Source organism: Daphnia pulex, chromosome 4 (genome assembly GCF_021134715.1).
Source record: "Daphnia pulex isolate KAP4 chromosome 4, ASM2113471v1".
Taxonomy (NCBI): Eukaryota; Metazoa; Arthropoda; class Branchiopoda; order Diplostraca; family Daphniidae; genus Daphnia; species Daphnia pulex.
In genome coordinates, this window is record NC_060020.1 from 3,326,071 (window position 1) to 3,350,059 (window position 23,989).

At 44.4% G+C, this 23,989-nt stretch overlaps 1 protein-coding gene across 5 annotated transcripts; it reads left to right on the forward strand.

The window, feature by feature from the left end:
• Nucleotides 1-200: 200 nt before the first annotated feature.
• Nucleotides 201-23,090, forward strand: LOC124192475 (gamma-aminobutyric acid receptor exp-1-like). Of its 5 annotated transcripts, none has more exons than XM_046585813.1 (14): nt 201-426; nt 568-669; nt 893-1,076; nt 9,076-9,528; nt 11,390-11,715; nt 12,064-12,131; nt 13,156-13,382; nt 14,884-14,966; nt 15,657-15,791; nt 15,879-16,108; nt 18,227-18,454; nt 19,009-19,357; nt 22,079-22,282; nt 22,359-23,090. In XM_046585813.1, exons 4-14 carry the CDS (start codon nt 9,314-9,316, stop codon nt 22,697-22,699), a joined length of 2,406 nt encoding a protein of 801 aa, XP_046441769.1. In that variant the 5' UTR covers nt 201-426; nt 568-669; nt 893-1,076; nt 9,076-9,313; the 3' UTR covers nt 22,700-23,090. The 5 variants fall into 5 exon arrangements, with proteins under 5 accessions (XP_046441769.1, XP_046441772.1, XP_046441770.1 ...); XM_046585816.1 differs by having other exon boundaries at nt 221-426; nt 22,082-22,282; XM_046585814.1 differs by lacking the exon at nt 201-426 and adding an exon at nt 430-502.
• The last annotated feature ends 899 nt before the right edge of the window (nt 23,091-23,989 follow it).

The following is a 23,989-nucleotide window of genomic DNA, read 5'->3' on the forward strand; positions in this document are numbered from 1 at the left end:
TTTGTGTATATCATGGGGAAATCAAGAATTTATCTTTTTGTCAGTAAGGAATATGCAGTTGTTTTTTTGTGATATATTTTCAGCGGTTTGGATTTCGATGGGGGTGGAAGTTTGCTATTTTATCATTTCAATCGATATCTTATTTCTTAATCGTAAGCATGCTGCTGATTAGAAAAAATTAGACTAGTGTCGTCTGCTTTATTTCGTTTTTCGTTTTCACTAGTCACTAGTCAGGGAGGAGTAACCTTCCCTGGTTTATTCATTATTACTATTATTACTTATTAGTCGTGGTCTAAAGTTGATAAATCATGGTCTAGTTTAGAATTTCGAACAAAACAAAGCCAAAGTTGAAGATTTCTAATTTATATTGTTAAAGATTGATTTGTGTTTGATAACCGTCATCCATACTCCATGCTGTTTAGGCGGGTAAACAAGACAAAGAACACAAATCTTTGATTGTGGGAACTATGAAAGAGTTAAAACTGTTCTAAATTTGTGAAATGTTAGTTCTAGACTAGCTTTTATCATGCAAAATTTTGCCCTTCTTCGTTTGTTCTTTTTTTGCAGATTTGAGGCCAGAGCCAGCTATCATAACCGCAAGATAAGATAGTTTTGCCTGTGTTGGTAATTAACCCTGTCATCACCAACAACCTCAGAATCATCACTTAGGTAATAATCATTTGCATTCCTCTATTTTAACTGACCTGTGATGACCTACACCTACTATACATTTTAACGCTGCATCACCTGCATCAATGCAATGTATTACGTTTAAACCTTTCATACTCTCATTTATCAACAATTAGGGTTTACCCAGTCTTATTTTCAATATTTTCCTGACATTTTTTTGTTGACAATATTTTCTCGTAACCCATTTTATACTTTTATTTAGATAAAAAGCCATCCTACTGCATTGGAGAATTTACTGATGTCCGATTCCCTTTCTTTCAATGTCCTCGTGTACGCCCATGTGAATGTGGGTGTATTCACGAGGATCCCGTCATTGGTGTCGTTTAACTCTTCAGCGGATGGATGGAGCAACTGTAGATGCCTGGCTGTCTTTCCCAGGCAAAAAGGTAGGACAAAATTGATCTCTATTCTTCCTTTTGGACAGTTTTTGGTGGAGTTGATTGTCAATCGTTATAAACGTAGTCACGGGGTATGTTTATTCCTGAGCTAGGCAGTTGACTGCAACTGTCTAACTCTCTCCGTTTTGGTTTTTTTCTCAGTAGGGGTTCACTTGAAATCTCATTTGTCGAACGACTGTAGATCAGGCTTGTTTTGTACCCCGCAACTTTTTCTGTGGGTAAACCATCACATTTGAAAATATTTTTACTTGAAACACTTGAAGCAAAGTGCATCAAGACAATTTTTTGACCTGCCGCCACACCGGCACCTCCTCGTAGTCTTGTACATTCAAGGCGAAACTTGACAACAGAACTGTTGTCAAGTGCTGCTGACGATTGGCGAAACGATCAAACTTTTTTCGAATATTATCAAATATTCCCGTGTGTGTGTGTCTTCTCTGTACTGGTATTAGAATCGATGGAACTCACCCAGTCAAAAGTGTCAATGGAAATCGATTGGACGAATATGTAGTCGCAGATGTCAGGGACAATGCCATCACGCTCCTACGTCAGCACAAGCGAATGATTAGATGGAGTGAAATGTGCACCGCTGGAAATGACTTATGGTCCGAATTTGATACGCTGTCGTTTTAGAAGAGAAAAAAAACTGCCCGATTGGAGCGAATTGTTCGCGATGGAAACCCCGTAAATGTTTTTCTTTTTCTTCTTTTTTTAAATATTAAAATTCGCCTTTTTCTTTATTGAGAAAAACTGTCCATTTGTATTACAACAAGGAACATTGAGAATTTCATTTGGATGTCAGAACTCTGATGTTACTGGACTGGGCCGCTTATGTAATAACGAAAAAGGTCGTGGCTGGCGTGACAAATGCCTTTGCAAGTGTCCAGTCTTTTGTCATGTGATGAGATTAGGCAGATCGAGCCAACGTGAAATGGTCGCTGTGCTGTGCAGTGTAGGAGATCGTCTAACCAGGCGTCACTGGCCCTTGTTGGACGGCCAACATCGGTAGCTACTATCCAGCGCGAATTATTGTAATGGTCTTACACACAGAGGGAGGAGCCGAGTATATCTCTAGCTAGTCGATCCATCCATCCGTCGATGTAAACTGTCCAAGTCACACGGTATAGCAGCAACTTCACAAGACACACACACGGGCCATCCAGCCAGGAGAGCGTCCATCAATTGGTGCGAGTGAGTGCACCCGTCAATTACTTGATGGAGAAGCGCATCACGATCCCTCTCCATCAGGCCGGCATCTATATACATTATTCGGGCCGAAAAACGTTTTTCCCCTCTTTTTTTATTCTTTTTGGGCCATTGCTGGGAAAATGGATGTTGTGGACTATATGTGCAGCAGGTCGTTCCTTTTTTTCCCCCCTGCCCGGCTCTCCGATTCCGGCCCATATATCAAAGGTGAGACTGGATATAGTATGTACAGTATGTACGTGTTACACGGCCGGAATCCATATTCACATTCTATTAGCAAATCTAAATCGCGCTGCTGCTGTGTATAAAGTTGCCGCCGGTGAGTCGAAATCTGGATATCCTTTCCAGGAGATCAAAAGGATTTATTTATCGCTCTGCTGGAAGAAGAAGAAGAAGAATGGTGCAGGTCGTAATATTTCCCATTTTATAATTGCCGTACTACCGTTCCCTTTTTTTTAGTAGGATCTATCTGCAACGTTTTTATGATATTGAACGCCGCATAGAACGAAAGAAAGAAAGAAAAAGAGAATTCAGGAGCGATGGGATAAAACATGACGATCCTGAATCACGTAAGAGACTGCTGCGCTGCTGGCAATAAAAAAAAAGTCGTCCTTTTTCTTTCCCAGGTTGGCACACGGAGTCGTATAAATATTTTTCGTATTTTTTCTAATGGATATTGGATTCGAGAATCGTTTCGACTCTCTCTCGATCCTTTTATGTTCTTCTCCGGACTGCATGAACTGCGTGGCGCACGTTTTCTTTCTTTTTCCTTTTTTGAAAATAACGGCTATTAAAAAGAGACGGATGACCGTTGAGACCTGTGGACCATATAAAGTCTCTCCTTCCCTCCCTTCTCTCCGTGTAATAGTTCACGTCCGTCCGCACTATACTCGGACACTATACACAGCGAAATACTTCCAAGAGTAATGGCGTCTGCAGCAGAGAGCGGGAATTTCGAAATGTCTATCCCGGAATTCCACCTTTGCTGGCTCCTGGGCGAACGTATTCTGAAACATAAAAGAACAGCGCCATTTTTTGACAATTGAAAATTTCATTAGATTCCCTGGATAGGTGTGTGTATACATAACGACGCAATCAGAGTGAAACAAACAGCGCCAGGCCCATTTTGCCTTTATATTTATTGCAAGCGCTCCCAGTAGACACACACCGTCGCCAAACAAAAAAAAATAAACTAAAAAAAAACTGATCCAGCGCGTGTGAGGATGTTCTTATAGCAGAGGCGCCCTCGTCGCAGGAGCGTCCCTTATGTGTCGTTGCAGGATATGTAACAAGGGCGCACGGGATATGATAAATGGATGACATCATTCCATAAATAACCAGCCGACGGGATCGAGTGTGTGTAGAACAAGAAAGGAAAAATCTTCTTCTTCTTCTTTTGGCAAGGATAGAAAAAGTAAAAGTAAAAAAAGGGAAAATCAGTTTTCATACGGAATGACCAGAGTTTCCCTATTTTTTATCCACCGCTGGAACTTGAACGACAAAAGTGGCCGGCGTGAGCTGTGCGGGAGGAAAGAGAATCACGCGATGCGCTCACCAGCTCTCGGACGTGCGCAATAGTCCGCACAGCAGGTCTCTAACAGCACACACACACATCTCGCAGCTCAGCTAGTACTGTACTACATACACAATCTCAAAAGGCTCCTCCCACCTCTTTTTTGGGGCTCGCCTATCGCCTATAGACAGGGCGCCAGGAGCTCTAGGAGCCAGTGAGATATCATTTCAGAGTGTCTACTTTCGACTGCCAGAGAGAGACGTCGTTGCATCGAGCTTCGGCCGCCCCGGTGTTGGACTCGTGACTATACGCTCGCTCCTGCTTGTGTCTGGTTGTTATTGGCAATAGGAGCCATAGGAGCGGAGCTATAGGAGTCTGTTGCAGCAGCAGCTCCTGTTTGTTGCGCCGCCGCTCCTCACACACACCCATCAAAAGAAGCTGTTGGATGGGGATCCGACTTTAGTCTTTTGGTCATCGCTCGACTGTGAACAACATTCGCGGCGTTCGCCACGACTAACATCGACAAACAATTTGCGCACACACATTTGGGTTGGAAAATTTGAAAATTGGTTTCGTTTGCGTCAGTTTTGCAAGTGCTGTGCCGCCAGTTCATTTGACACTCACGGTCGGTTGTTGAACTCTTCCGGCCGTGGATGTTTTTGTGGTTTTTGAATTTTTTGGGGTTTTCCCTCCTCCCTACCCCTCTCCACCCAAAGTGTCCGTCGCTTTTGTGTGTCCGTTTGCAGTTCGACAGTAGAAAGGCTCACCGATGATTATCTGAGAATTCCGTGTTGATTGAAAAAAAAAATAACCAAATAGAAATCAGAGTGCGCGAGGTCTCCGCCCAAGTGCTCAAAGGTAATAAAAAGTCCACGACCATCGCCGACATCCATCCATTTTTCTTCATGTCGCCTGCTGACGTCCGGTCGACTTCTTCTTGGCCGGCCAGTCGGAAGAAGAAGTAGACAATTGTTCTTGTTTTTGTCTCTGCAAAGAAGAAATAACAGCTCGCAGCAACAGAACCGAAAAAATAATTAAATAAAAAGAGAAATTTTTATTTCCAATTTGTCCAACGGAAAAACATCAAAAAAAAAGGATTCCAATTATAAAAATTGGAATATTAAAAACAGAAAAGAAATCCTCGTTTTCCCGCTGCTGTGCACGTCATATTCCGATATCCATTTGGGTGAGTCCATCATCAGCAGCCCCGTCGTCCGCCTCTTCATTTCTCTCGTCGTCGTCGTGTTTTCTTTTTTGGTCAAAAGAATTGCCAAAGCGAAAAGAGACAAAAAAGGGGGTAGGGTAGACGGCCAATCTGGCACAGAGTTTCATGCTCCATGTTCAACGTTATTAGCCTATACATCGTTTGATTGGGTCTCTCGTCTTTTTTTCCCCTTTTTCCTTTTGCTCCCGTTCGATTTTTCCCCTCCTCATTTCCGTGTCTATACGGGAATAAGGAAAAAAAAAGGATATAAACTCGGAAGAAAATTTTTGATCGTGACTCTGTGTTCTCTCTCTCTGTGTGTGTAGAAGAGAAAAAGAGAAAAGACGGGCGTATTGACCACTGGTCTTCACCCGACATGTAGTCATCTTGCCTCCCGATTGCTGGGCAAGCCCAGCATATACATACAGCTAGGGGGACTGCTGGCTCCTATATATTGGCCGGCATATAACACACTATCGAGCCAATATATGTACACAGCCGCTTGCCACACGGCGCGCTGTCCGCTGCTGCTGCTGCAGGAACGGCCAGCAAGACAAGGCCGCGATTGTTTGCCTCCCTCTCTCTTTCTCTCCAGATATAGTCTCTCTATATATGCGGAGGTGAATTAGATATATTTCTAGTAGTTTTCCCTTTTTTCTCAGCTTTTAAATCCCCATCCACTTTGCGATGTAATTCGCCCATTATACTCGTCGTCCCTTTTTCTATTAATAGAAAGACCTGTATGTATTGGAATAGGACCGTTTCCGTCTATATTATTAGGTTCTGTTTTTCAATCATTATTGAGAACAGCGCGCGCGGAGGGAAGGAAAGGTGCACGTTATTTTCCAAAAAATAAGAGTGAACGATTTCAAAAGAAATTAAATGTTAAAATGGGAGAGTATATACGTAGAAAATGGTTCTTTTGAAGAAATTTTATCTTTTTTTTCTCTTCCGGAAAGAGTTTGTCGAATCGGCATGGCCAATACTACTTAAATAGCAGAGCAGCGGCATGACGAGGGAAATGTATACATAAAAGAAGAAGAGAAGAACAGAGAGAAAGACGACGAACCTAGTTCTGACGATATTAGATATTCTCATTCTTTTTTCCCCCCTTTGAAAGAAGAAAAAAAAAAACTGTCAACTTCATTTCGATTCTCCCTTCCGATTTCCCTGCAACATTTAATGCGATTCCACGAAAGCGGGAAATTTTCCCATCTTCTACACAAACGTAGAAACGTTTACTGTTTGATACCGGGACTCTATAACGTAGCTCTGACAGCACATCTATACGTCCATCTAACTGGGGCTACAGAGCACACACAGCGTATAGAGATCAAGAATTCTCTTTTTGGAAATTGATTATTCGATACCTATTAGACCCGATAGAGGCAAACAGCTCGTTTCTCCCTGTATGTACTGAGACATTTAAGTCCCCCGCCTTTTTCGTCCTCCCACGGTGGAACGCACAAAACACGGTAACTTAATCTATACCTTATATAGACAGGAATATATTGGATGGCTGGGTTTTTTTTTGTTTTTTATTATGTATCTGTGGATTGAGACCGCATAGACTGGTGCACAGTGCGGCAGAAAAAGTGGGGGGGGGATGACGCAAAGGAGAAAAGAAATAAGGCAATCGCTTCCTCCTCCTCCTCCTTATAGGAGACACACACACACGTCCGTAAGCGGAAGTTGGAAACATCACGGATCGTTACTTTTGCTTCTTCTAAGGATATAGACACACACACACACATGCAGGGAGAGAGCACAGGAATGCTGCTGCTGCTGCCTCTCTATCCCAGCACATATTTAGTCTCTTATTCTGGCCAAATCCTCCAAATGTCTAAATGACACCCCTGTATAAATATTGAAGACTGCGTGTTGCATCACTATGTATATAACTAACGGCCGGCAAACCCTTGGCGACCGTTTATGATTGCCTCTGGCCGTAGATCCTGCCTATACGGTGAGATTTCCTTTTGCGCTATATCTCCAATTCGTCCCCCGAGGCCTCTGTCCAAGTGTTCTTACTCATCATTTGTTTATAACTACATAGTCTATAATCATAACAATAGCCAGGATATGAATCTTCTAATCACATTTCTACTTAAAACAAATCGTCTCACGTATAAGTTGGTAATGATTGGTTACATCTTTATCAACTCCGGTCTCTTGTTGTATTCGCTTCCTCGTCTTATAGACGCACATAAATCAAAATGTCTGTTGAATACTTTCACAGCGACGTTGTCTAACAAAAGAAGGGAAAAAGAACCTTTGATATAGTTTGTCCCTGGCGTCGTCGTGGCCCAGAGCAGCAGCAGCAGCAGCAGCAGCAGCAGCAGCAGCAGCATGGCGGTGGCACACTAGCTACTTAATACAGCATTATATAGACATAGACATGGGCTGGGACTGGGAGACTGGGAGCGACATGGGAAATGTCTCCGACAGCAACTGTGTGCGCCATACGCAGCACAGTCTCTCCAGCAAGACTGCTGCTGTCTAAATTTTTATTTGGGTGAGTCTCTCCTGACGTATCGACTGTGCTGTGGGGTTGGGGGGGGGGGATAGCTATCCTATGCAGTGTTCAGGATCTTCTCTCTGGGCCTCCTTTTTTTTTCTATAGAATTTAGCATGTATGTGCCATCACGGGAGAGATTGCTGTGTCTCTATTTCAAGTGCATTATGAGTCGATACTATACATGGAGAAAATACACATACAAGGGTGGAGGAGGGAGGGAAAAAAAAGAAGAAGAAGAAGAAGAAGGAGCTCCTGCTAGGAGCCAGCAGTCTCTCCGGTCGATAAGTTCTCGATAGGGCCGTTATAGAAGAGCCCCACGTTCTTCTTCTTCTTCTTCTTCTCCTTCTTCTAATATGCTCCTCATCGCGGTTCGTCCTCCACCAACCCCGAATTGGCTCCCTCCTACATGCTCCTCCATAGCTCCTATTCATGTACATTTATATCCCTCATCCATGCCCGGGCTCGTCTTCTCTCTCTCTCTCTTCATCCTTTGGACTTTTTTTATCCTTTTTTCCTCCTTTTTTTCCTTCTTCTTCCTCTTGGTGGATTCGCCGTGTTCTTGTTCGCCGGTGATGACTGAAAACGCAACGGGACAAAAGAGACGAGTCTCAGCTGCTTTTGACTGGCTCCTGTATAGCGGCTCCTGATGCTCCTGCTGTGCCTTAATATACACGACAAGTTCTCTTTCTCTCTCTTGTGACGCAATCTCTCCTTTTATATGGTGGTGAGAGAGAGAGAGAGAGAAAGAAGATGATCCATTTTCTTCGGGATCACATGAGATTCATCTGTTTGATATGTGCACAGAGAGAGAGAGAGAGAGAGAGAGAGAGAGAGGACGAACAAATATTTAAACTGCTGGGGGGCCCGGCTTGATAGCTCTTTCTTTCTCTAGTCTAGTAGTCTCTCTACACTTCTGCCTAGCTGTGCACATGTCATCCTCTCCCTTAGTTACATATGCTCTAGATAATTGATGGCGCTCCTGCTAATTATATTTACCTGCTCAGCGAACTGCTGATTGTGTTATGAAGCTCTTAAAAGCCGGAGCAGGGCCAGGGCCAGCAGGGCCAGCATAAAACATGTTTTTGATTGTTCCGGGGTTGCTGGTGCTGCTGCTCTGTGCTGAGCTTTTAGATTTTTTTCCCCTTGGCATATTGGGTGGGGGGGGGTACATTTAATACAAGAAAGAAACGGATCAATCCTTGCGAGAGACATTATTGAGGGTAGAGTCACGTTTCAGGATCAGTGCCATCAATGGGCGTGGCGCCCCATTATTCGCGCACCGATGCCACGGGGGGATGGGGGGAGTGTGCGAATAATTCTTTGATGAATGTACAGCTGATGAATCACACAGGGAAAATGGGGCCGCCGCCGCTGTCAGACGCCTACGTGCGACATAATAAAGGATCAGGGGCTATTTGGCCAACGCGTCCGACACATCAATAATAATCCCGCCAAACCCAAAAATCAAATTGGCTTCCCATTTAAGTCGAATGACACTGCAGTAGTATAAAATCGCAAAGTTAATTGGCCATTATTTTCTTTGCAGGTAACTGCATGAAGACTCTAGGAGGACATTCATTGGGCAGTCCAAGGGAGTTGACAAGCGGCCGCCTGGACCAGTAGCCGCTGGCCGACGGAAACAAAAAAAAAAATAAAACGGGAAAAAACAATTTCTTGTTTTTTTCCCGCCGACGATATTTTTCTCCCAGGGTGGGGCTTCCGTCCGGCTTAAACTACACGTTGACTCGAACCGGCCAGCAACTTTGCGCCATCGAGGAGAGAGGATGAAAGGACGACTGTCAGCCGTGGATTATTCTGCTTTCGTTATTTCGCATCCGTCTTCATCCAGTTCCAGCTCTTGCCATCTGCTGCTCCCGCTGGTCCTCCTGATGCTCCTGGTCCGGACGCCGGCGGCCGCCACCGCACCGCAACTGGCCAACAGCCCGGCAACAGCGACGACGACGGCCCAACCGCCGCCCAACAACACTCCATTAACTCTGTAAGTCATTTCGGATCTCTTATATATTGCCACGCAACTACTAATCAACTCATTTAGAGATGATGATGATTCGATCCAGCTGCGGGAGGCGGAACAGAGACTATAGAGAGAGAGAGAGAGAGAATGGAATCAAAGAAGTCCTGTGTGTGTGTCCCACTCAGAAATGCGTCTAAGCAAGGGTATAAAATCGGCAGGATCTGCCGTGATCACAGGAGGATCGATCCTTGTGAACCGCCCGGCAGGAGCAGCTATCTGAGCTCTTGAAAAACCCTGGCGGCGGGGGGTTAAAAAAGAAACTGTTTGATGTTGGTCCGTCCTCCTTAAAGGAGAATGGGGGGACACACGGTCAAAAGAGAGAGAGACGGTGGTTACCGATGTGCGGATTGAGTCGGTTCGATGGTTTTTTTCTTTGGAGAAACGCCGGCCCGGCCCCGCCAATGGCTCGAGAGGTCTCCCCTCCTTTTTTTTTCTTTTTCCTTTTTCCTTTTCTCTTATTGAGTTTGAGAAAAACTGTGTCCAAAGCCGAAAGAAGAAGCGATGTCGTCGAGATTCGCCGGGTCCTATTATACACGTCCTCGATGTAATGCCGGAGGCATTTGGCTGATTGGTTTTGGCCGCAGACATCATCATCATCCGCCATGATGATGTCGAGCTCATTGTGTATAACGAAGCGCAGCTCTGCTGCTGCTCCTGCTTGCTGGATCCGGCATGCGAAATCAGTTCAAACACACAAAGTCAAAGGGGGAAAAAAGAAAGAAAAAAAAAGATAACGAGATACTTTTTTTTTTCTTTCTTTTTTTGTGGTTGGCCGATATGTGCCGGGTTATTATCCATGCGCAATATCTCTTTGATACGCGCTGTGCCTGACTTCTTCTTCTATCAAATGGATGGAAGGAGAAATATCGGAATTAGATCCGATTCGTTGATCCTGCTGCTACTACTAGAGTCTCAGCGCGGGCCCAGGTTAACAGGGGCATCAATGACTGGCCGCCGACCAATGACGTAGGAAACAACCGACCGGAATATAAAAAGAAAGCAGGAAAAAAGAAAAAGAAAATTCCGGCCGGATGGGCGGAAGAAAGATTGAACGTAAATATTAAAAGTTTGGCCGGAAACGAAAGAACAGTGAAACGGTGATGCTATCAGATGTAATATAAGACAACATTTGGAAATATATAAAGACAAATAGGTTTTCTCCACTTCGCCCAAAACGTCCGGCCGGAATAGAGAAGAGAGAGGCCGACCAAATTCATTATTGCCCTCTAGCCGCAGGAGCCGCATCGTCTTCGGTCTTTCCCTGTCGGTTCACGCTGCCGCTTTCGGTGTAAACGTCAATGTGCTCTTCATCCGTTGCCCGTAAAGTTTCCAATCCTGCTGGTGCTGAAAAAACATCACTGGCGGGCAAGCAGAAAGCATCAACTTCTTGATTAACAGCAGCAGCAGACGAGATGCTGTTTGCCATAGTGAATTCGCCCAGCTCTCAGATGCCCCCCCCCCCCTCCAAACAAAAACTCCATTGGCTCCATTTGCTCCTCTTGTTGTTTGTTGCCTGTATAACCGCAGGATCGGCACTGTGTATTACAGCACGGCAGCACAAAAAAGAGCTAAATATGCCCACCGGAATAGGAAATAAGGTGCTAGATATCCGCTCCCCCTCTTTGCTTTTGTTATAGAGCGGCGGATGGATGGATGGGAAGCCATCGTGCTGGGCAGACTGTATATGTGCGCTATCGCTGCTGGGCATTTAATGAGAAAAAGCAGAGCCAGCGCAATAGTCGAAGAGAGAAATTTCGCCATTTATTTTGATTTGTTTTCTTGTTTCTTATTTTTTCTTATTTCTCTCCCTGTGGACGGAAATTAGTGAGAGCAGCTACTACAGCAGCCGAACTGTGGGTGTTGATTACCTGGCGGGAGATTTGAAACCGACGTCGGTGGCAGACCTTATGGAGACGTACGACTACGAGCAATCCAACAATAATCCATCAACGTCGCAGCCTCACGCGACGGCGTCGTCGTCGTCGTCCGACCTGGTGGCCGACGAAACTTTCCTCATCCGGCAGCAGCAAGTCGACCAGCACCAGCACCACCACCAGCACCCCCAACAGACGGACATTCCGCTCCAGCTGAGCGACATCCTGCCGGCCGACCGTCGATCCTACGACAAGATGGAACCACCCAAAAGAGAAGGTGACGATCTTTTCATTTGGTTTAAGAAAAAAGAAAAAGCCCCTGAGGACACGGAAGTTTCAGGTAGTTGAGTGCGGATTAAATTCGTATAAATGACGGACGACATTCATCACGTATTGATTGAAAACCAGCAACGGCTTACACCAGCCACCTCCCGTGGGGTTCTGCTGGGAGGTTCATGGAGAAAACGATTTGATATTCAGTTGGCGTGACGATCATATAATACATGAATGTATAAACTTTTTTGGGGGGAGGGGGGCACGAATGTGTGCTGAAACTGTGTGGCCGCCGCTTATTGAATTTGTTCCGTCTTACACATTTTATTGATTCGATTCTTTTCTATTGCAGGCAAACCCACGACCGTCTTCTTCCACGTAACGGTGATGAGTCTGGATTCGATTGACGAGAGCTCCATGGTAAGCGACCAACACATTTTCTGCTGGCCAGAAAGTAAAAGAACTACAACTTTTTTTTTTTATTGACTTTTGTCCGATTACGAGAAACGACGGAATAGAAACCGAAAGTGGGCCGGATGCAATATATCCAATAGCCAAGGTTAAGGGAGGGAGGTGCTCAAATATGTACCTCCTATTAGCCATTGTGTGTGAGGCTATAGAAAGTTTTTCGATAGGCCGAACAAAAGCTATAGATATATAACTTTAGACTGTAATATCCCTCCGCCAGCACAAACTTAGACTTGCACACGAACAAGTTCTATGGCGTAATAGTCGATTGAATCATCTCAACAATGTGTTGTTGCTGCTGCTGCTGGAGGCCCAACACTATATTATATATTGTATCTCTGCTCCTTAATGAACTGTCACTGCTGTGGGAGAAAAAGAGAAAAAGGGAAAACACGGATTGTTTATCATTTCCGGCGAATTCAATTGTTTCTATCGATCGCAACATTTCGTGTACGAAAATCAACTTGCAGCTAGGCGCCTCTGTGCCAGCACCTAACCAGCAACTCCCAGAAAATCGAATTGTACACATTGCTGCTCTTGTTGTCTGTAAAAGGAGCTAGACGTTTCCGCCAGCAGCTGCGAGGGCTGCTGCATTATCTCGTACACAACATCTTCGCCAGGATATGTTTGTCGACAACAAAGTAGTAGCTAGAAAATATAAAACAAAGCAAACGAGGATATCGTCTTCTTCTTCTTCTTCTCCTTCTCGCAGCTGCACAGACTTTAGTATACACACTCACACAGGGCGAGAGATAATTTCTTCGCGTGTAATGTAGACACAGCGATGTGTGTCGCGCCAAGGAAGTCGTGATATATGTAGAGCCTCACGTACACAACAATCAGGATCGAATGGATCAGAAAAAGGAGCGACGTTGTATTTTTCATGACTTTTTATTTATTTTTGTTTGTTTTTTCTCTCTCTCTCTTGTTCGGATGTTGTGGATGTTATCGTCGTGTGATGATGTTCGTCGCCTAGACGTTTGCGGCCGACATCTTCTTCTCTCAGACGTGGCAGGATTATCGACTGCGGTTCCCGGACAACCTGACAGCCGACTACCGGCTGCTGCCCACCTCCTGGCTCAATTCCATGTGGCGGCCCGATTCCTTTTTCAAGAACGCCAAAAAGGTCACCTTTCAGGACGTCACCATTCCCAACCACTACATTTGGCTCTACAAGGATAAAAGCATCCTCTACATGGTCAAGTGAGTTCCGTTCCTTATCTGATTTTACTTTTTTGGCTTTTATTCTTTTTTGATTGATAATCAAACCGCGATGAGATGGCCACGGCGGTCGCACTCCAATATTTTTCGAATCTCCCGCTCTTTTATTTCAATATCTTTTTGTCTGCTTCCAAAGTTGTAATCTATAGAACTGGTGGTCGAGCGCGAATGTATAGTAAGACCGCTAGACCTAGCTCTATATTCCCTCCCGCCGGCGCCCTTCTCCCTTTTTGTGTTTTTCGTCAGATGTAGTATATAAAAACAAGTGAGGGATCAGAATGAGCTCGATCGATTTGTCGGTGAAAGTCTCGTCGTTGCGGGGCCGGTCGAGCGCCTCTCGGCAGGACGGTAACTAGACCTTACCTATACATTTCTAACGGGTCGGAGCTGCGGCCGGCCGCCATATCAAGAAAGATTGAATTCTTGTAACAAATAGAACGATGATGACGCGCTCTATTAGATGATATTTGTTTTGTATATCAACCGGAGGCTATTGTATAGTAGAACTTGTAAAGACAAAAAGGAAATAGAAACGGACGACACGCGCATCGTTTGATCTTTCTTGACTTTATATTTACTGATCGACTAGATCGTTTTGGCCGGCACGAAGCCGGCGTTTGAGGTACGTGCCGGCACGAAATCCCAATTGCATTTATCTGTTTTATGACTTGATCGTTTTCGAATTCTACTCTATGAAGAAGTCTAATCATTTCAACTTCGACATTCGTTTTGGGTCTATTTCCATCTCATTTCCATTTAAGCTGGGCTGCTGTCGTGCATCTCTACAGACATTTATCATCCATACAGGATCTTTCCAAGTGTCAATTAAGCCTATCAGATCAATTCTTTGGGCGTCGGACTTTGTGTTGGCTATTCAGAATAAAAGCGTCGACTCGTCCTAAGTAGCTTCTCTCTAATCTCCCCGATGTGATGGACGAATATGAGTGGCTCCTCCCCCCTTTAACTTGGAGGTACGGGAAAAAAAATCCCAAATTGGCCGATGGAGAAGTGCAGCTCTAACAACTTCTTCTGGACCCTCTTCATAATATTCCCCATGACCCAACATAAACACAATCCAAGTTGGCAACTATAATATAAGACGCTAAGGATATTGAGAAGTGCTGACTGTCCATCATTTCGTCGTCGCCGAAAAACTTGGCTGCACTTGGCGACGACACGGAACCAATCAGGGCGAATGCGTGTGGCGTAACTCGCAGAGAGAGAATACTGCAGACACAATGTTGTGCTATTTTGCAAACTGTCTAAAACTAAAACTTTGCTCTCTCTCTCTCAGCTGTGGAAGAAACAAAAAATAACTGATGGAACGATCCGTGATATTATCCCCCTCCGCTCGCGAAGTACATAAATGAGCAGAGTCGTTCTCTCGTGAATCATTCGCAGGGTTTTCCGTGTTTGTTTCAAAGTATCTACTCGACTGCTGTATTTTGTATACTGACGGGTGTCTAATTATTATTGCACGCAGGTTGACGCTGATTCTCTCGTGCTCCATGAATTTCCATCTCTACCCGCACGATACGCAGCAGTGCGCCATGAAGATCGAAAGCCGTAAGTGAGATGTTTGAAAAATACATCGAATTTAGTTTTCAATTTAAAATAGATCCTATGTGGCTGCTGCTGCCGTCTGCGTCGAATATAATATAATCATAAGAGGCCCGTGTATATTCCCCGGCGGCCCATACTCCATCCTCATTCTTTTCAATCTATTTGATTTAAGTTGTCGCTGCATTATCTATTTCGATAGAAATGTAATAGAAAATCCGGGCGTAAAAAAAGAGAGATCCGGATCGCAACTGCTGTTTCCTGCTGCTGGGCTTATAGGTTATGTATGGCCTTTTTTCCACTCTCACACGTACATATGGAACTGCTGCTTCTGCGGTGCTGGATTTTTTTTCTTCCCTTTCCATTCCGGCTAAATAATCATAAAAAATCGATGATCAAGTTGCAGAGACAGAAGAGTATATTAATCATTGGAGAGATGCACTTTGCTGGGCCGATCCCTGCTGGATATCCTTTATAGATGTGGCCCATTTATCTCTTGTTGCCAGTTGATGTGCTGGCCAATGTTTTGGCCGATATCGTTTCTTAAAGATGTGGGCGTCAAACCGACAGGAAATGTGAATGAATCAAGTGCGGAAATGGTCCGGCCGTTTTCTGATGATCTACTACGCCAGTGATTTATTGAGCATGTCATATTTTTCAACCCATTCTTTTTTCTTATTCTTCTGCCCTGAACAGTTTCGCACACGACCGACGATTTGGTTTTCAACTGGGAACTCAAAACGCCGTTGGTCGTCGACGACCGCATCGAATTGCCACAGCTGGACCTCGTCAACTCTGCCATCGGCGATTGCCTTCAGGTTTATTCCACCGGCAAGTTGTTTCAAAGAATCAAACCAAAAAACATTTTCTGAAATGAAATTTCATTTTCATTTTTCTATTTTCTTTTTTTTTTTCCAGGAAATTTCACTTGTCTGGAGGTGGTCCTGTCCTTCCGGCGCCGATTGGGCTACTATCTCTTTCACACGTACATCCCAACGTGCCTGATCGTCGTCATGTCCTGGATCTCGTTCTGGATCCGGCCGGAAGCCGTACCTGCCAGGGTCACGCTGGGAGTCACTTCATTGCTCACGCTGCACACACAGCACGCCAATTCGCAGAAAGCTCTGCCGCCCGTCTCCTACATCAAGGTAATTCATCCATCCATCCATCCGTCCGTCTCTTTATTAGCTATCCTCAAATTTTTCTGCCGGATAAAGCGCGCTATATATTTAATTGCGTCTACCCTGTTGAGCTGTTTGCACTCTACACATTGTGTTTGGAACGGGAGGGGGGGGGGATTGTCCCACCAAAGTCAACAGGAATATATTTCTCTTCTATTCCGGCCGGGCGTATATAGATCGGAATAGAATAAACAAGAAAATCGATATGCATCGTCGTGTGGCGGGTGTGCTGCTGTCCGCTCCATCAAATCCCGGCCAAAAAAAGAAATAAGGAAAAACGTCGATGGAAAAAGCAAAGATCCAGCGCGCACAATATCTCTCTACTCTGTGTGTGTGTATAAACTGTGCGCGCTGAGTGTATATTGATGGAAACTAAACAGTGGCTCGGTGTATATATACATTCCGGACAGTATATTATATACGCGTATATAAAGTACATATATCTATTTACGCAAATCGCTCTCCTCCTCCTGGATATTGCACGCGGGACTGGGGCGGCTAGGAGAAGAGGTCGTCGGGTGGTGATATGAAATCCTCGTCTATATACAGTATACATTTAGACTTTGTCTTTTTTTTCTTTTCTCTGCGCTGAGCAGTGATGGCAGTCCAATGAATGCGATATGGGATCTATTTCCCGCAGTTGACCGCATACAAAAGAGACGAGAGATCTACGCCACCAGCACTACGATTGTTGATGCGTCAAAAGGGACGAGTCAATCCTCGCAATATCCGGTCGAGCTCAAATCCCCTCTCGGCCACGCCCAGATGAGGAAAGAAATGACACACAAGCCAAACGGAAATGAGTCGGGATATAAATATTGCATCACAAAATATCTGAGGAGGAATCTAGCTGCTGCTCTCTGATTCCATATCTATTCAAAAGCCCCGGTTCATAAATAGTTGAAACGGCGTGGGAAGATGTTGATCTACTATTAATTCCCGCCGATGGGATCAAAAGAATGTCCTGCCATATAGCCTAGGTTTGATTTCCCAGTCTAAAAAAAACCATTTCCAACCGAATAATCGTTTCATGGCGATTTCCTTTTTTCTTTTCCTTTTTTTTTACTTCATCCCGTCGCGTGCCAGAAGAAATTTCCAGTGAAAACGATCAAAGTAAAAAAGAAAAATGGAGAGAGGCTGGTCTCCATGCACATTCCGGATGGATGCAAATCCCTTTAGCGTGCAACCAGCACGCGACCGACCGTATACTGCTGTGGTGGTGGTGTGTCCACGTCACGGAATATCTGGGGATGTGCTATAGACCACCCAAGTCTTACTCGACCAGAAATAAAAAAGAATAAGAAAGTGCTTCTACACATTTATGTATTACGCGATGAGCTTTTATGTGTGTGTGTGTGTGTGTGTAGCCCAGGCTGTTGGGCGAATTTATACCGAGGCCGGCGAGTCCGGCTATATAATCTAAACACACAGCTCACATAGTTTGTCCACGGTGTAGTTTTTTTTTTCTTGGAGAGCGCAGCGAACGGAAGACATAGATCATCAACTGCGTTCGGTTTTTTTCTTTCTACACAGAAAATTCTTTGCAAGAAAAACAAAACTTTTCTGTGGAGTTTTCATCCCTTTTTTTTTTCAAACTTGCGTGCGCATCTCATTGAGTTTGACATTTGATAAATAGACGAGACGACCGGGGATGATATGTATAAATGCCAGCCGAGGGAAATCGATCGTTGGGGGTAAGCGGGGCTGGGGTTGTGTATATACCAAAAGAATCAAACATCAACAACATGCAGGGATTAACTACTGTGAACTCGATCCCCTTTTCTTTCTTCCTTTTCTCTTCTTATATATTTTCCGAGAAAATGTAATTCTTTTAAATTTAAAGCAACACGCAAACTAGAACTCTGCTGTCGAATTTTAAGGGGGAAAACTTGAACATGTTCGACGTCTAAACTCTGGAAACTTGTATCCTTTTTTGTATATCTTTTGAAAAGACAAACTTGAGGAAAAAGCCCAAAGTAAAAAAACAGAAACTTGAATCTCTTTTTGATTTTTCTTGTTTTATTTTTTCTTTGGGCGGAATGTGAATCTAAAAAACTTTCTGGTGGATTCATATAATATATCTAGGCGATTGACGTGTTCATGTCGGGCTGCACCGTCTTCGTTTTCATGTCGCTGATGGAGTACGCCCTGGTCAACATTCTGATGGGCGACATAGTCGACGGCGAGGAGAGCGCCCTCAAGAAGGGCATGAAGTCCATGTTTATGACGACAGCCGGTGGCGGCAACAACAACAGCGGCGGAAACAACAGGAGCGGCGGATCCACCCGGATGCCGACCACCACCAGTCAACAAGTACGTGAGAGAAATATCCTCCAGAAAATTCCTCTTTCTTTTTCTTTTTCTTTTTTATTTTTGCGCTCTCCGTCTATATAATATCCTATACAGACTTCATTTGTCAGCGGGGATGTACGGGTATATATCTCGCCTTCAGGGCTGAGATGTCGTTTAGTCTCTGCCATCGCACATTCTACAACTACAGCCCCCCCCCCCTTGATATTGTTGTGTGGGCTGTGGGGCTTGGCAGCAGTCTGAAACAAGAGCAGCTCGAAATGTTAGACGAGATGTAATCCTTTTGTGTCAACTTTTCGGGTGGCGGATATCATGATTCATGGCGGATGCATTGCCCATCCGCACCACTGTTGGTGTAGTAGTAACACATAACCACAGACAACGGACATCGTCCATCCTATACTATGTGTCATTCCTTCAGAGACTTTTAGCGCTAAGATGCCCGCAGGCGAAATAGGCGCAAATCTTGCTCGCGGCGGGGTCGTCGTGTTCTATATCCCCGCAATTGATTGATTGATTGTTTTTTTCTTTGCTTTCTCTTCCGGCGGCCAAACCAGTTGATGGAGGTGCAGCCGCATTGTTTACTGAAGAATTCGATGACGACGCCGTCGGCAAGTATCCAGCGCTCCAAGAGTATGATGACGTCATCGTCGTCGTCGATGGGCTGCCGCAGCTACAACAGCAAAGCGCAGCACGCGACGCGGTTCACGAGTGGCAGCAACGCCCGGCTGCAGCATCACGCCGTGGAGATCCATCATCCGGACGACGGAAGCGGCGGCGCTGGTCCGCCACACTCGTCACCAGCGGCGCCAGCCACGTCGCCTTCATCTTCCTCCATGGAACGGCATCAGCATCAGCAACGGGACGAACAAGCCAACAATTCGCTGACTTCTTCATTTCGCCAAGGTAATCAAATTCGACCGACCCAAAAGACAAATGTTTGACAACTTTTGTTTTTCCTTCCTCCGCTTCGCGTATTATTAACCCAAAACGGATGGATATAACTGCACGAGATTTGATAAGAGTGTGAATGTTAGTTAGTTATATATGCACAGAAGACGACGAGGAGCAGCAGCAGGAGCACTCTACTTATCATTATGGCTGGCTGAGCTTTGCCTACGCTCCTGTTTGTCGAGTAGTGGTTGACGACAGATAAGTAGATGGATCCCAGCGTCTATATATATAATGTTTTGTTTGTTTTTTTCTGTCATAATACGGTCTAGAGTGTAGGAGAGAGCCAGGCGCGCTATTATCCGAGTGCCACTAAAGTGGGGAAGGAAAGAATAAAGCTCCTCATTAGATAGATATATATTTAGAGACCGTATAGTATAATAATAAAAAAAAAAGATATCAAGATGAAATGTCTAACGAGGTACAGTAAAGCGCAGTTTGATGGCGTCTGCTCGTCGTCGGCCATCACCTTGCATTTCTTTTCCTTTTCCCGTGTTCAACTTCTACGCGTGTACACTTTGTCCAATTAAAAAGGCGGCGTCGTCGATGTATAGATGGCGAGAAACCGGGTGGGCGAGAAATGAAATTATCGCACATTTACTAACTTAATGACGATGCAGATCTCATTTGCATTTGGGAGGGAGGAGGCCCCTTTCGATCTCTCTCTCTCTCCAGATGTACCGAGCTCACTTTTTTGGGGGACGTTCTTCTTCTTCTTCTTTTTGCCTTTGCAGTTCTCAAGAGTTTCACCCCTTCCATTGCGTTGTGTGTCGATCTTTGGGTGGGTGGGTGCGGTTCCTCTCTAACTCAGTCGGAGAGGGTCGTCGCCGTCGCCGATTGTGCACACAGACTCGACATGTTATAAGGAGAGCGAGATGCATCTCATTAAGGATTCTCTTTAACCCTCTCCAAGTTGACGGGCGCGTGCTGGATCCTCTCGGCATATCCACCAGAGTTGCAACCGTCTTGTTAATGAACCGAAACTGCTAGAGCTGTGCTAGCTGTGCTAGTTGTGCAGTGCTGTAGCTGTGCTAGCAGAGCGATCAACTTCAAACGAGTTCCATTTCCGCTCCTTATTCTCTCGCCAAATACTTTACTCGGCTCCTGCCTTCTGAGCGACCAATGCGCCGTTATTTCAAAAAAAGAAAAGAAAAGGAAAAAATGTAATTTTATCCGTCATTAACCAGAATGTTTTTCACAACAAGACAGTCTTTTTAGTTATAACTACATAAAAGTAGAAATATTCGCTTATATTTCGATACTTGAAGACCCCCCGGACTTTATTCTTATCTTTCCTTGCCGTTCGAGAAAAATCCAATTCGCCATTTTTTTTTTTCGTCAACTGCGTTCGTGTGTGTGTATAAGCTCCAATACGTATTGGATGGGTACTACTACTCCCATTTTCTTGATGTGTATATACACAGTAAAAAAAAAAAAGGGGGGAAAAACGCGTGTGCACTCTCAAATCGAATTCTTTTATTTAAGTCGTTTTTTGTTAGCCTTGCGTGTACATGTGCATCCTCTCGGGACGATTCCTGCTAGCTGTCTGTCACTCACAGCTCGAGTTACACACGACAAAATAAATAGCTGTTTCCCCCCTTTAGCTTTTTTTATTTTTCTCCTTTTTGCCACTCGGCGAGAGCCATCGCAATCTCTGCTCGTGTAAGTTCATCGGCAATACATTTGTGTACAGGCCCCCGACACACATAGTACAATCTATAGCGTATGTGTGTAAATATGTCTAGCCTATATATACTTTGATACAGAAACTATTCTTTTGGGGGGGCTTGGAGGAGAGAGAGGCTCGTTAAAAATCTCCATAAACTTATAGACGCGCGTTCCGAGTTAAAACGTCTGGGCGCGGGAGAAAGTTTCTCCTGTGGGGAAAGTGTCGCAACTGATTTTGTCTCGTCCCTCTCTCTCTCTCTTGTTTGTTTGTTTGTTTCCCAGAGACAAACACCACACAATCCGAAAGGGAAAACGACAAAAACGACAACAACTTTAATCGCCGACTGCGTTACATCCAGGCGGCGGGCGGCCGATATCAAAGTTATTACATCGACGTGATGACCAGCAGCAGTCTGTGCTGTGGGCTTTTGTTTTGTTGGTCCGAGATAACGATGGAAGTGGGTAAATAAGGGTTCGACGATCCAGCTTGACATTTAGGAAGATAGACCGCGCTGGCGTATGTAGATCTAGGCCGGAAATAGGGCGGAAGTAAGGAATTGTGCATTAGTTTAGCGCTTCTGCAAAATACTCGTCCGCGTGTGTCCTATCCGGCGGCGAAATCAAAATTTCAGTAGAGCCGAGTGAAGTATTTGCACGCTATATGTAGTGTTGGGTACGCGGAGCCAGATAATGAAGAATTATATCAATAAGAGAAAAAGAATAAAAGGGAAGAATAGTAGACACGACGAGTGAAAAAAGAGGCAAACTAATTATTCCGGTAGAGTGCTGGCCGAGAAGGACTCGATTCGATTCAAAGCTCAAAGGGGATCATCAAATTTTTCAATCAGAGGGAATGTCTTTTATACACATCGCCCCACCCTGTATTTGATTGCTTCCCCCCCTCCCTCTTCTTTTTCATTTTGCTTATGATTTGTTTTTTTCAATCGCTGGTTTTTATCTCCTTTTTTGTGATTTTCATTCTGAAATTTGATTTCGATTGATAAACAGCAGCTTGCCGGCAGCAATTGAGGGAGACGAGTTTCCAACTGAGTCATCAGTTAAATGCCATCCTGCCGTCGGCAGAGGATTGTCCGGCCTCCACGCCGTCCATCACCGCCACCACCAGCACCGTCCAGCAGCGCAAGCGAATCAACATGGCCGGCGTATCCAACGAGAACGGTCGCCTCCCTCTCATCTCGTCCCTCCACTCGGGTAACTTGAGACTTTTCGGGGTTAATTATAATGAGCCAAAACTTAAATCTCGTCGACTTGATTGAATATATTCTAGTTGGCAAGTCGCCGGATAATGGTGGCCATGGCCATCATTCGACCAGGGCGACGTCGTCAAGTCCGCCAGCGACTCCTGGGCGACGTTGTCCAGCTGCCGTTCAGCAGCAGCACCACCACCACCACGGCAACAGCGGCCAGCACCAGTTCCAGAGCCCCAACAGCCCGATCAACTCGCTCAATCTCGCACAGTTGCGACGGGCCAGAGCCATCGCCGTCGATCGGATTTCCCGCACCGGCTTCCCGCTCAGCTTCTTCCTCCTCAACGTTATCTACTGGAGTGTTTTCCTCAACAGCGGAGACGATCTGAATTTCCCCTCACCAACCACTGGCCAGCCGTGAAAAAAACAAACAAATATTATTCATTTTATTTTAACGATAAGATTTTTTTTTTAAGTCATTATATACAACAATTTTTAACACAGTTAAATATTAAAAAAAAACTACGGAATTCAGTATCATAGGATTATAGCAGTTAATTCAAAGGGTGCGACATGCTTTTTTAATTGCTATGACGCAATTCATTTTATAAAAATATATTTACATCACACCACCACTCTATAAAACACTATCTCCTCACCGTTCAACAAAAATAGTGATTGCATTAACTATATTACCCCAAAAATAATATATATATTTACTTATAGAGTTGAACACTATACTTGGAAATATTTAATATAATTAATCCACCTGCATAGCAATTTTGTAACAAAATAAATAGCCTCCAACACTTTTTCTACTACTAATTATAGGTGTGTGGAGGAAACAATGAAATCTTTCCGTGAGACTGTTATATTATATCCTCTCTGCTGTACATACACACACACACACACACACATGTGACACGCGTCCCTCCCACCCAATTGCAGTTAACATGATTTCGATCCAATTACTTGATTTCTATCTATATGGCGTTCTTGACATGTTTTCCTCATTTTTCGGTTGACGTAAAAAAGCATCACTCGAATGTGTATACACGTGTGTGGAAAGAAAAAGTCGATCAAGAAAAACGTCCTCGCCATTGGTTCAAAACCCACCCAACCTCCCCCCTCCAGAATTAAATGAAATGGCCACCTCTTTCGTATTTATAAAAGAAATAAAAACCAAATAAAAAAACTGACGATGAAAATATATTATAGATCATTACAATTTACTCGACCACAGGAGTCATTCTTTATTCCCTCTTGGCTTCCAATCAAGAAGGTCCTGTGTTATTAGGGCCGCGGTTATTCGGTCTCATGGAAATTCATATTTGGATCTTTGTCTATAGTGGGTGGGCTTATTAATCAAATTGATGGAGACGAACAATGTGATAAAAAAAAATAACCCCGATCCGTTCAGCGGATATAGAGCGCTGGTGATCAAACCGCTTTTATGAGTTTTATTTTCTCGTTTATGGCGGTTTGGATTTAGGGAAGGGGTCGATGTTGTTTTTGTTTTGTATTTTCTTCATTTTTAAATTTTAAAACTTTTCTCTCACTTATTTCATAAGGTTTTTTTGAGCGGTTTGGATTTTAAGGGGGTGGGTATGATTTTTTATCATTTATATCGATATCGTTTTTATCTTGATCTCGATCACCATTCAGCATTCTGTTCGAAATGTGTCGTCTGCTCTCGTCTAGTTTAAAATTT